The 13,760-nt window shown below is 36.2% G+C and overlaps 1 protein-coding gene across 3 annotated transcripts in view; it reads right to left on the bottom strand.

Annotated features, from left to right (window-relative positions):
- The window catches only part of REV1 (REV1, polymerase (DNA directed)), a 50,317-nt gene that overhangs the window by 36,029 nt on the left and 528 nt on the right, over positions 1-13,760 (bottom strand). For all 3 annotated transcript variants that reach the window (XM_010001422.1, XM_010001423.1, XM_010001421.1), the window contains exons 2-6: positions 13,298-13,430; positions 11,504-11,672; positions 5,143-5,292; positions 2,389-3,101; positions 478-585 (exon numbers count right to left, since the gene is read on the bottom strand). In XM_010001422.1, coding sequence (XP_009999724.1) covers positions 478-585; positions 2,389-3,101; positions 5,143-5,292; positions 11,504-11,672; positions 13,298-13,430 — 1,273 coding nt within the window. The remainder of the gene's footprint in view (positions 1-477; positions 586-2,388; positions 3,102-5,142; positions 5,293-11,503; positions 11,673-13,297; positions 13,431-13,760) is intronic.

The following is a 13,760-nucleotide window of genomic DNA, read 5'->3' as shown; positions in this document are numbered from 1 at the left end:
ATTTAACAAAGCTCCTTACATAACTTCAGGAAAAACACTAAGAGATATATATATATTTATAAAAATATCAAAAAACATAACAAAACAAAAAACTACAAAAAAAGGCAACAACGGAGAGTGACCAAAACCCACTTTTGGCACAAGTAGAAGTTTATCTCTGACTTCTAATATGGTAGATTTAAGTCTAAATAAGATACGTGCAATGTTCTAGGGAATTGTTACTCCAGATTTTACTTTCCTCTTCTTATTTTAGATACTGAAAGGAAATTGCATGAAGAATTCCAATAATCTCTTCCACTTGCTTTTGGATTATGAGAAAATAAGTGGGAATCTAAAAGTTGCATAGTCTGACTATTAAAGATGCCAGGAAAAAAAAAAAAGATTAACACGCAAAGTTCATTTTGAAACTGTCCAGTCTTGGATTTGTTTTTAAAGACTTAACTGAGTAAACTGTAATATGTAGAATTAAATACTGACCTTTAAGATCTGGTCTATTTCGGATAGCCACAGACACAAAGAAGCAATCCATATCCACGTGCATTATACAGCTCTGTGGCTTGGCTGAGCTCGGAACAGACACATTACCTAGTACGAAGATACACCAACAGAAAACTTGAACCCTAATTTACACATTTTTGTACTACTCACAGTAGTGATCAAGGACTATGACCAAGTTTTTACCACCTTAAATTACAAAGGTTTTTGTTTCGTCTCACCAATAAGATATTTATAGTTACAAAATTTTCAGAGCAATGTGAACATGAACAGTAGACAAACAACCTGAACTATTTTATTTTCTCAGAATTAACATCATCTATCTAGCGAGTTCCCCAACTCAAGATTAATGAATGCTGTGGGAACTGTATCTTTATTTTGTCACGTTAACACTGAATCTGGAACAAAGAACTTTAGTCCTTTTTGTTCTGCTATCAGAAGACTGTTCGGAAAAGATTAAAAAGAAGTTTAGCTGCATGAAGAGCCACCATTAATTCTTCATGAAACACACCAAATTAAAAGTCTATCATGCAATTGGATTTTGTCATTGCTGTACCCTACACTCATGCAAACATTCAGCAAAGATGTGCAAGACAGCTCCAGACTGAAAAACTTAACATACTTAAAGCACTAGAAATATTAGTGCCATGTATTCAAGAAGTTCAAATCTGCATGTCTATGTTGCTGACCTATCAGAGGAGTCTGTATCTAACAACAAAAAAATGTAGCAGTGAAAAAAATGTTCAATACATCAAGTGAATTGTTCTGCTTAACATCTTAGTTAATTACTGAGTACTCAGAAAAACATCTTCCTGTTTTAATAATTTACCATTTGAACTCATTCTTTGAAAATTTAAGTACTGTCTTATAAAGGGCATATTAAAAAATCCAAGTGATCAAGTTAATGCAAAAGAAGCTGTTACTTGTCAACTGTAACATACTCATTAACTATTTGAATACTCTAGACCAAATCAAAGAGAAAACAAAAATGTATTAGCTTATATCATATTTTCATGGACAAAGTACACGTTAAGGTAAATTGTGAGTATGTTTTATAATGGGGGTGTCCTTGCACAAACACAGAATACTTTTATTTATTTATCTAACAATTATTTTTTAGGATGTGGTGATTTATCATCAAACCTATTCTCATATGATTACAAGTGAATGTTTTTACAGCACAACAGTCAGAAACTCTTTAATGGTACAGAGCTAGCCTTTTAATTGCATAAGACTGTAAATGAGAGATTCTAAAGATGCAAAATCCTTTATCTATACTTGTAACACACTGCATCTCATGTATTACAGATTTTTTTTTCATTTTGGCCCTTGATATAATGACATAAAACATTACTCTTCTGTCACAAACCAGGATCAGAAGTCTCACATGACACTGCTATTTGCTGAAACAAACCCAGAGGTATTTAAGACTCTAAGAAAAAAAATTAGATATTACTGCACTTCAAAATACTACTCATCTCATAAATTTTCACACTGATCTGTAAGTGGCCAAGCTTTTTCTTCTGTTTTTTCCCCTTTAGATTTTCACATAGCAACTACACACTTGTGTATTTAGATATAAATAAATAAATAAATGATTTTTCCCCCTTGATCAATCCACATATCCTGGTAAAGTAACGAGTACTAATTCTACAAGGAGGGATTGGAAACAGACCAGAGTATCACATTAAGTCACATTTTAAGCTAAAAAAAACAACAAACAAAACCAAAAGCAGTTGGATTCTTTAGTTTTCAGTGCATCAAAGTCACCGAACTTTTCCAGATAGCCTGACTGTAATGTGAATATTGAATACTAATTTACTTTGTAGTTAGACATTTAATGTACAAAGATATAAGGCACCTTCTTAACATAAACCTTGAACAAGTATCTACCTGTGTCAGTTTTAAGTGCAGACCTGCCTGCTTTCCATTTTTTTAATTTTTCCCTTCCTGGAAAGACACCGCTGTTTTTTCTCTGCAGGCTGTTGACAAACTCTGTCAATTCACACTTCCATGTTGATATATGATGCAGTCTTGAACGTGAATAAAAGTCAGAAATAAAACTACAATCTGACGGTTTGGACACAGGTAAGGAAGCTGCCTTGCTAGAAGCAGGTACAGAAGTGCTTTTTGTGCTTGAAGGCCCCTGAACAGTGGAGTGGTGAGCACCATTTATTTTAGAATTACTGTGCAAAGATGAAGATGAGGATGAATTACTCATAGTCCTATGCGGATTCCATGGAAAGTCTGTGGTTTTGTTGCTTTGCTGCAACTGCTGTGTTGTGCAGTCTCTGAAGTCAACCATGCCTTTTTCAGTCTTCCTCTCCTCCTGCACAGGGCCTGGAAATAACCTACTTGCAACACCGTTGCCAGAGGGCACCAAGCAATCCTGTGTCTTTAAGGCACTGGTACAAGTGTGTGTGTGTCCATTAAAAATGGCAGTGTTGTCTTTGTGAGACTGAAACCCATTTTGTTTCCGTCCGGGAAGGATGTGCTCCAGCTCTGTAAATCCAAAATTGTCACTTTCTTCTTCTTCTTCTTCATTCCAGCTACTTATTCCATTGGATGTGATCTCGTTTTCCATCTCACAGTTTTTAATATGATTTCTGAAACAGATAATAAGTATTTAATATAATATTTTATTAAAAAGACACATTTACAGGTAATTTCAAATGCTAAGTATTTATCTTCCTAATTATTATCAGTGTGTACTGTAGTTTTTACATTCTCGAGACAATTATCTAAAACTCAGAGCGATATCCTCTTGATGTCACAAAATATTGTATTGCTGTGTAAAAGACTCACAGATTTGGTGTACTGTCAATTTACACGGAAGCAGAATTTACACGGAAGCGATCAAAATCACATTCACATCAGAAAAGGTATTTCAAACACCTTTAATTTGACCAGCAGTCTCCAACTGAATACAGTAAGTCTTTGTTAACAGAACTGTACTACCATGGACAGCATGAATGGTGCAGGAATATGCAAACCATCAGAAGGAGCTGCTGTTTTACCAACAGATGTGATTTTCCTTATCTAGTTAGGAACAAATGAAAATAGAAAGTATACATAGAAAACTTGTATTTTTTAGAAAGTAATTTTAGATTGATGTGTTAAGACTTATTTTATCTTCTCTCAAGGAAAAATCTGTTCAAATATATTCTTAGCTTTAAAAAAAAAACCAAAGAAACTTTTATTTTTTATCTTTTAAACATAGAAGACAAAAGCATTCTGCCACACGTGCTCTAGCAATTTACATTTACTCTGGCAGTGCAGAGGCAAAGCTCTCAGGAAATTAAGTCCGTAACAAGCCCTAAGTGGAATCAAAACCAAAGCCTTCAAGAGTTGTGCATAAACTTGATCTGCTGAAAAAACCCCACAACAACCATCACTGCCAACTCCCAAAGCTAGCAATTTACGTACACACAGAAAGAAGGATGAAATAAATATCTATCCAGTACACCAGTGAAAATAGAAAGCCAATTAACTGTGACAACAATTTAGTTAAGATTAACAAAATAATTAACTATATTTAACATAGTATTTTTGAGAAGTTCCATGGCTGAAAGTGGTACATCCAGGGTAGATACTTCGTATCAATTGATAGGGCAAGCTTCTAAATTCACCTGTTTCACACTAAATTGGTCTTTTTGGAAGTCTGAATATTAATCTCATTTAAAAAACATTAACAATGCAAAAGTAAGAGATGATGGTAACTGTATCATTCATTGTTTAAACTGTGGGTAACAAATACTGCTTAGTATACTCATTTTGTAGCACTGGTTTTATTTTACCTAAAATCCCACTCATGTGGCAAGTTCTTCTCAGCATTACACAGAAGGGGATCTTAAATAAATCAGCAGACTGTGGAAGAGCACAGACCAACATTACAAAACAGAAAGTACAGAGTCTTGGCCCTGTTTGAGCAGTAATGTTGGACCAGATGACCTCCAGAGGTCTCTTCCAACCTCAACCATCCTATAATTTTACAATTTTAGCCTCTAAACAAGAGATGTGCTTCTGAAAAAAGATGCAGGATCTGTCTTAAAAATCTACAGAAAAGTCTGTTCAAGTGGAAAGTTTATTTCCAAATTCCAATTCCTCTGCCAGTAAGGTTATTTCTGTTCTATTCCCATCTCAAGGCTTTTTAGGAGAATTTTTTATACTCTAATTGGATTTTATTATTCCATCTTCTCTCTGAAGTGTAACTTAAATCTTGCTGTTAGCATACATAAGGTATGTTGTGACTTCAAAAAAGAAGCTAAAGAAAAAACTTAACAACTAGGATGCATTTAAATTTGTTCCTAGACACCTTCAGCAAATGTAATCAAATCCTAACAGCTTTTTGGTTTTGAAATAAAGACATACTTTTAGTGCCACTAGTCAGAATCTTATAATGCATGTCTGTCGCTTCTATACAGATGTGCTACATCCTGGGACTCCTAGGTCATGTTATCAAGCAAAGAATGGTCCTAAAGCTAGAGACAACGCTTGGAGCCCAAGTAACTAGTTCTGTCCTTACATACACAGCTATATCCTATTTTTAAATGTCAGTGCCTCAAAGCTTCCTTCTTATGGAGATGAAATGAAACCCATTATGGGTGAATATATTAGGATCTGCATTACAAGACCAGTAACACTTACACCCTGTTGAGATCTTTAGCTATATTGCTTGGACCTGGCATGGCATCTTCAGGTTTGCATATGCTATTAAAGTTGAGACCTTTTTGAACATTTGACTGCTTGGTGTAAAGCTGATATGGAATGTATGAGAGGAGACGTCCAGCTTTAATGCTGAAAAAAAGAAACACACACAAAAAAAGAAACAGGTTACTAGGCTACTACTTAAGACATTATAAAAAAATCCAACCTTCCATGCTAAAAAATACCTGATGTAAAAGTATTACTTTGGTAATTACCTTTTGATGTTCCACATACATGTACTTCCAGTCCCTTCCACAAACCCCTTTCCACTACTATCTGGATTGAACAAGAAAGTAATTTGTGATGTGGTGACTGGTATTACAAAAGGTGTTTGCACATTTGTGTTGGTTGGTAGTCTTCATCCATTTCTCTTCTCCAACTGATACACAACCCAAATATTTATTTTCAAAACAAAATAAGCAATGCCAAGTCAAAAACACCCTGGTGAGTGGTTCAGGCTATCTATTTGAACAATACTGACTGAGCTTTTTAACTTCTAACGATGAAAAAGAATGGGTTCCAAACAAATTTCAGTAGAATTTGATGGTCAGCTAGGATGTGGTTCACTATTAAAGAGGAACTACTTTTTCCATTCCAAAAGGATTATTACCCCTTCTTGCGTGAAAATTAACTGAAGAAAGCTAGACAGAAGAATAATTTCCAAACAGACCTTCTATAAATATCTACCATAATCATTCCAGTTTTGTCCTGTGTGTTCCACTGTGTCTCCCTCTGCTTTTTCTTTTTCCACTGAAACTGCAATTATGCTTCGTAACTGCTAAATTCCTGAGGAAAAGAATGGACTTTGAAGTGGAATCCTCTCAAAAACATACCACAGTATTATTTCATCTCTCCATCCCAATACCTGTTGCTGTCAGTAGAGGTAACAGCATTCTCAGCCTAATACTTCACCTCTTCTTCATATTGAACACTGGGTCAGAAATGCTGAAACTTTTTAAAGCGGAGAAACTTCACTCATATCGAAGAAGCTTAATATTAAGTGTTCAGTTCTGAAGATAAAATTGGATTCAAATTTTTAAAGAGAATTTAGCTCAGTGACAGATGCTGTTTTTCTAATCTGCAACACGTGAATGCTTGCTTTCTCTTGCAGATGTGCTTTTTAACTAGCTTAAATTGGTACTACTGTCAAGGGAGCTGGACAGGGGAACAAAAGCCCGTAGGAGCTTTCTTGCTGCAATCAGAGAAGATAATTGGGAGATTGCATTTCCAATTAGATGTATTACAACTAGTCAGGCATATATCTAGAGACCTGGTACGTAAAAACATCCCAAAAACATATCAATTAAACACTGTTTGATGCATGAATATATAGCATTCAGAAAGGAACATAATTTATATCAAACATGAGTTAATGTAAAAATACACAATATCGTTCCAAAGCTTTTCTTAAACGGAAAGTGGTGATGCAGCAAGTAAGCTTTTACAATGCCTGGTTAGACTGTTCCTAATATTACCATGTGAACCTGGGTGCATAACCACCCAGGTAATATTTCAAAATCATTACAGCAATTTCAAGATGATAAAAAAACACATTTATTGAAGAACTTGTTCATGACAAGATTTTAGCTACTAGAGTAGCTAGTTGCATTACTACATCAGTACATAGTTGGTTTGTGTTTTTCCAAACTGTATTAAGATGCAGCAATAGGCATCCTACTTCAGATGCATCATTCAACATCTTTCCCCATTCCACACCCCCCAGAATCACAGATTTCATAATCACTGTAAAATTAGGCTAAGAAGGACCTCTGGAGGTCTCTAGTTCAAACACTGCTCAAAGCAGGGCTATTTTTTAAGTTGGATTAAGTTGTCCAGGGCTGATTCCACCCAAATTTTGAGTATCTCCAAGGGCAGAGATTCTACAACTTCTCTAGGCATCTGTTTCACTGCTTACTCTCCTATACTGTGAAAAATCTTTCACTTGCACTCAAAATTTTTATTTGCTGCAATTTGCAACTACTTCTTGTCCTCTTGTTGTGCATCCTGCAGAAAAATGTGGCTCCACACTCTCTGTAACCTTCACATAGGTAATGAAAAGGAACAGTTAAGATTCCTTCCTAGTCTCCTCTCCAAGCAGAACAAAACCCCTTCAAAACAACAAAACAAAACCCTCTTCAGCCCCTCCTTGTATCGCATGTTCCAGGCCACTATTCATGTTGGTGGTTCTCCTCTGAACTCACTTGTTTGTCAGTATCTTTCTTGGACTAAGAAGCCCAAAATCAGACACAGAACTCCAGATGCAGCTTCAGAAGTGCCAAAGAGATAGGAAGAATCACTTTACTCGACCTGTTGGCTATAGTCTTGCCTGAAGACACCCATGACATATGCTGTTTATCCAGTCTTCTGGAACATTTCTTCTGATTGCCATGAATTTTCAGAGATTGGTGTAGTACCAATCAGTCAGCAGTCAGCTTCTTCAGCTCCCTTGGAGGCTTTCTATCTGCTACTGTAAAATTTTGTATGTCATGTGTCCTTAAGTGATCCATAATTTACACTTCCTACACCTTTGGCAGCACTTCTTTTCTCCAAAGTGTCTAGAGGCACACAGGCCTCCAAAGCATGAAAAGTAGACCTTGCCTCTAAACACTGAAGAAAAGGCAGCATTAAGTACCTTAACTTCACCAATATCCTTTGTCATAAGGTTGCCTCACTATTCAACAGCAGGTCTGCTCCATTTGTTTTTGATACAGTTATAAAAGCCACCTCTTTCCCCTTCAGGGCTTTGCTAGCTTCCAAAAAAAAAGTTACTGTGTTAAAGTAATGTAGAATCTCTTCAGAAAGCTGTACTGTCTTAAGAGCAAAAATATTTATTAAAATATTTTGCATTCTGAATCCTCGTTAGAAAAGGAAACGAAGTGTGATGTACCAGACTAATTTTTTTTGTTTTCCTGGGGAAATAATTTAAAACTATTTTCTTCGCATTTGTGTTAGATTAACACAGACTTTAAGAAAAAACATCCACTCAATCTGCAAATCCAAATAAGAAACCCAGGAATTCGACTGGCAGTTCATTTTAGTGATTCGATATCCTCAGTATCTGAAAAGTGACTTTATCATAAATATTGGAGTATGTTTGTTAAAATAATATTCAGATTTTAAAGTCTAGTTCTCTCAGATCACCTTAAGTGGTGACCTTCCATTGGACACTGCACAACAACCTTTCCGAGTTATCTGTGCTGTGCATTTTTCAAATTAAGCAAGATTTAGGTCTGCCTCCAACTCTCTTCTCTCTTCTTTCATTTGTTGCAGAAATGGAGGTAGCAAAACCACACAAGGGGAGTGCAGAAGGAATTATTTTGTCCCTAAGGCAACCACACATTCCTCTGCAACACTGAATGTTGCAACTACTTGCACCACAGGATCTCTATGTGATGCAAAACTCTAGGGTTACTTGCATTAACCAACAGGTTTACGAGAGTGTGACTTTAGACCATAGTTCAGAATGCTTGCAGGTAAGAATGTGCAAAGGGATGGACTAGATGGCCTTTAAAGGTATCTTCCAACCTAAACTATTCTATGATTCTATGTAAAGCTTTAAAGTCAGCAATAAACTTCAACATATGCCTAAGCACCCTCGTATAAGTAACTGAAAAATCTTATCTTACATAGTCCACAAGGCATATTCCAAATTACTGACATTTTTGGTTGTTGTACCTTAATGTCTTTTTGGTGGCTCTCAAACAAAAGATGAAAAACAATAGCCACTGTATTAAGTGCCATGGGAAGTTCATTAATCTTTAGAAAGCAGACAGATGCTACAGTGATAAGCACCAATAAAAGACAGGAATTAATCAATCATTCCATTATCAGCAAAGAATTTGAGCTACATGTAGTAAGGAACAGGGTTACAGAGACAAGAAGCAAAATCCAAGACACTGAATTAACAATTGCAACCTGAATTCAATCTTTCCTGCAAAGAGAATGGGGTAGGTATCACAATGAAAAAAGATTACATGTGATCATGCAATTAAGGATGAGATCATCATTTGTGCACACAAAGAAATAAATCAAAGCTCCACAACTGACATTTTCATTTTGCAAACTTTCATGACAAGACTGACTACCTAACAACACTGCTTTACCAGCAATTTGTGGCAGTAACATTTTAGGGTTGATTCTTAACAAACTAAAAAAAACAACAAACCCATCATGGTGCAGTAAGATAGTGTTCACATGAATATTCCATAAATCTGGAACCTCTACATCCACTGTACTGATTTTCACCAACTGATCTACTGAGAACATCATTTGGTATTCCATACACAGAGGAGCATTTAACCCATTAATGTTCTTCAATACTGTTGCGAGGAGGGGAAAAAGAGAAGGGTTATTGTGAAATGGCGGATGAGGAACTGGCTGGATGGTGACACTCCTAGTATAGTTTCCAGATGGAGACCAGTGACAAGTGTTGTTCCTCAGGGGTCAGTACTGGGATTGGTGCTCTTTAACATCTTTGTTAGTGACATGGTGAGTGAAATTGAGTGCATCCTCGGCAAGTTTGCTGACAATATCAAGTTGTGTGGTGTCGTTGACATACTGAAGGGAAGGGATGCCATTCACAGAGACCTTGACAGGCTGGAGAGGTGGGCCCATGTCAACCTCATGAAATTCAACAAGGCCAAGTGCAAGGTCCTGCACCTGGGCTGGGGCAACCCCAAGCACAAATACAGGTTAGGTGGAGAATGAATTAGAGTAGTCCTGAAGAGAAGTACCTGGGGGTGTACTGATGGATGAAAAGCTCAACATGTGTTGGCAATGTGTACTTGCAGCCAACAGAGTCCTGGGCTGCATCAGAAAAAGCGTGCCCAGTAGGTCGAAGGAGGTGATTACCCTCCCCTACTCTGCACTTGTGAGACCCCATCTGAAGTACTGTGTCCAGTTCTGGAGCCCTCAACACAGGCAGGACTTGGAGCAATTTGAGCAAGTCAAGAGGAGGACCACGAAGGTGATCACCTCTGCTATGAAGACAGGCTGATATAATTTGGGCTGTTCAACCTGGAGAAGAGAAGGCTCCGAGGAGACCATATATCAGCCTTCCAGTACCTGAAGGGGCCTACAAGAAAGCTGGGAAGCTACTTTGGACAAGGGCACGTAGTGACAGGATGAGGGGTTATGACTTTAAACTGGAAGAGCGAGATTTAGGATAGACATTAGGTCTTTGGTGTGAGGGTAGTCACACACTAGCACAGGTTGCCCAGGGAGGTTGTGGATGCCTCATCCCTGGAAATGGGGGCTTCGAACAAACCAGTCTAGTGAGAGGTGTCCCTGTCCATGCAGGGGTGCTGGAACTAGATGATCTTCAAAGTCCATTCCAACCCGAACTATTCTATGATTCAATTAAATTAGCTTTTATTCCAGATTCTGACACAAACTCTGTTCTACTGAGACTATGCCCAAACTTGAGTATTTGTGTATACACTCATTTCTTCTGACTTACTCTACTGTACAACCTTCAAACTGAGGAACCTGTCATTTGATTAATTTTTTTAAAAATTACCTTAAAGATACATGATATGAAGCAGCTGAATTCAAATAACTCAGTATCAGCAAACTGAAAATAGGAGCTACTAATATGATTTTACAATTATGTATGCAGAACAGTTATTCACCTGTTTCTGCTGGTTGTCTAGGAAAACGGCTAGTGAAGAGTAGCACAACATCAACAGAATGATTTCTAGCACATATTCCTGCCTGTTTTATTTCCCACAGAAGAAGACAGATGCATGCCAGATTAACTATTCTGAGCCTAGCTATCATCTTTTTCAAAAACCTGAGAACAACCTCCATTGATCCTATATCTTCCAATGAATAGAGGAACCAAATAACGTAATTTCTTTGTAAATAAAACTGTGGGGTTATTATTTATTTTTTGTTTAGTTACAAAGTAAGACTAGAATAATTGTTTAGATGGATTAATTTCAATTTTATGAAAATGCTTTTCAATTGACATTCTTCTTTATTCACAGATTAAATGAAACTTAACACACAAGGTGTGTGGTATTAATTAAAGACTGAGATGAATGGAATCAACAAGGTAATTTTTAGTTTACTGATATGCCTGAGACTTTCTGGATGTTATTAGTGACATTTCTTACGGTACAATCACCAAGCAGCGTATCTTCAGTGTAGCAGTGGTACTTTTACTCAGCAGTTGCAGGAATAGATTTATTTTAAACAAAACATAATTTCAAAATACAATCTTCTATAACCCCGTTTTTCCAGATTTTCCTTCTTTTTTTCCAAATGGAGAAATCTCCAAAGGCAGTAGACCTAAACTTACCTTTCTATGATCCACTCTGGCCGAACTACTTTTTCTCCTTTCAATTCTTTTATTTTGGCATTTGGAAGATTTGTGGCAATGATGTGAGTAGTTTTTGACCTGGAATAATATACATGGTACTGGCCTCCATGCAACATCATTAGCCGTCTTAACTCATCAGCTGAGGGATCTATAAAATTAAAACCAGAAATATTCCCATCTTCCATCAGCAAATACAGTAAGAAAAATGACTGAGAAATATGATGCCATGATCAGAAAGCATGTAAACCATTGTTTTTCTCCTGAAAAACCTTACAAGTTCTTCAAAGAACTGATCAGAAAACTGTGTTTCTGAAGAGCCTGATTCAAAATATAAACACCCTACTTGTTGTAGATGACCTTTCCACAAAATGTATGGTAGGGGGTGGGGAAAATACTCCCATAGCTTTAATGATTAACTACATTAATAAGCACTTTACATTAACATAACACAAAATGTTACTAACTCACTTATGTTTTCACCGGAGTTTGGGAGAGTAGTTAATACCCAGAAAAAAATTTATATGAAAAGAGTTTAGCAACAGCACAGAACTCCTATTATACAATTTCTGATTTACTGAAGCAGTTAACTCACTCCTTCCTTAACAGTTTATTCTTGAATTGTTACACGAAACAGAGAATAGCTTAACATCTCCTCTTATCCACTCAACTATGTTAAAAAGAGGAGGAAAAAAGCAAAAAGGAAAAAAGTTTTAGCTTTTGGAAAACCTGTGCAAGTGTCACACAAGCACCAAAAGCTTTGGGTCAGCATAAACAGAGTATTTTGAACAGTAAATCTGGCACAAGAGTAAAAAAAAATAAAAATTAAAAAAGTGTGTATCTACAGAGGCAGGAAGCAAACATTTCTCAAAATATTTCTAACATTTGATTATACCTTTAATTTTATCTAGTAATGAGTTACTAACTTTTTATTAGTACACATTTTTGCAGTGCTGTCTTTCCTACTCCAGACTTTTCGACAACCACCTTGTAGAGCTCTGTTTAGGAACTAGCACCTTGAAGAACATGATTTTCAAGAAAAAAACCTGCCTGTATTAAATAACTGATTCAGATGTACTAGTAGTTTACTATGTTCACCTTAACTTTCTCCAGGCTATTTGAGCACGAAAAAGCACTGCTCCATGCCACAGAAGGCGTGCATAGCAGGTACATAACAGTCACAACATTACTGGCATATGTCCCTGTAAAAGGCTTCTAGGAAGTTTCAAAAAAGAGTTATTAAGTTGCTTTACAGAACCCAGGAGAAAGATAAACATAAATATGGTAGATTAAAACTCTTACTCTGGTTAATATGCACTAGCAGTCCACCACAGACAATGCATGTATGTGTCTTACCTCTTGTTTTGTTATCCACCCAAACATAAATTTAATACATAGGCTCCAGGTCCAATGCAACCATCAATTGTTTGGAAAATTAAAAATCTAATATATGTAGGAGAATGGAGGAAGTTAAAGGTTTCATTTCAAACAACAGGATCACAAAAAGGTGGAAAAATTTACTCCTATTTCTCTCAATGAGCATTCACATAAATGATTTAGTAAAGTAGCATTTATATTTAGAATCTAAATCTGATTTTATATTGAAAACTTTGATAATGAAATACAAAGGGATATAACATACAAAACGTATACAGTAATGGTTACATATTTACTTCACTGCAAACTCATTTGTTTTACAGTCCTTTATTCCACCTAGGATGGTGAACAGACAACAGACGAAAACTGAACAGATACTTAAAAAAATTAAAGCTTCACCTGTAAAGCCATTGACATAGATGGCAACTCCACTAAATATACTTGATGAACTTCCATCCTTCTGGTGCTGTATGGCCGAATCTGACCGGAACTGATCCTCCAACTTTTTAACCTTTGCGGACATGTACCCGCCCTAGTTTTTAAGTTGAAAAAAAGCAAAACTCATTATGCTAGTTTTATTTTCTAATGTTTACAGACGGAAACTGGTCAATTATAAAACTAGGAAGTTAAGTAGCATTTCGTCAAATTGATTTTGGTTGACATACAAAAGACGTATTTTTTTTCTCAAATTAAATACTGCAAATCCTCCACCATATACTCTTATCTACAAGACAATTGCACTTTGCTACCAAGATGGCAGGATTTAGTTCATACTTTTTATTTTATTCTCTAAAAAAAAGATTCTGTCTATATTCAAATTCTTACAGAAGAAAGAAGAAAAAAGAAACAAGGGAATGATGCA

This window comes from Chaetura pelagica, unplaced genomic scaffold (genome assembly GCF_000747805.2).
Source record: "Chaetura pelagica isolate M959 unplaced genomic scaffold, ChaPel_1.0 scaffold377, whole genome shotgun sequence".
Classification (NCBI taxonomy): domain Eukaryota; kingdom Metazoa; phylum Chordata; class Aves; order Apodiformes; family Apodidae; genus Chaetura; species Chaetura pelagica.
The sequence above is the reverse complement of the archived record's forward strand: the minus strand, read 5'-3'. Positions and strand labels throughout refer to the sequence as shown.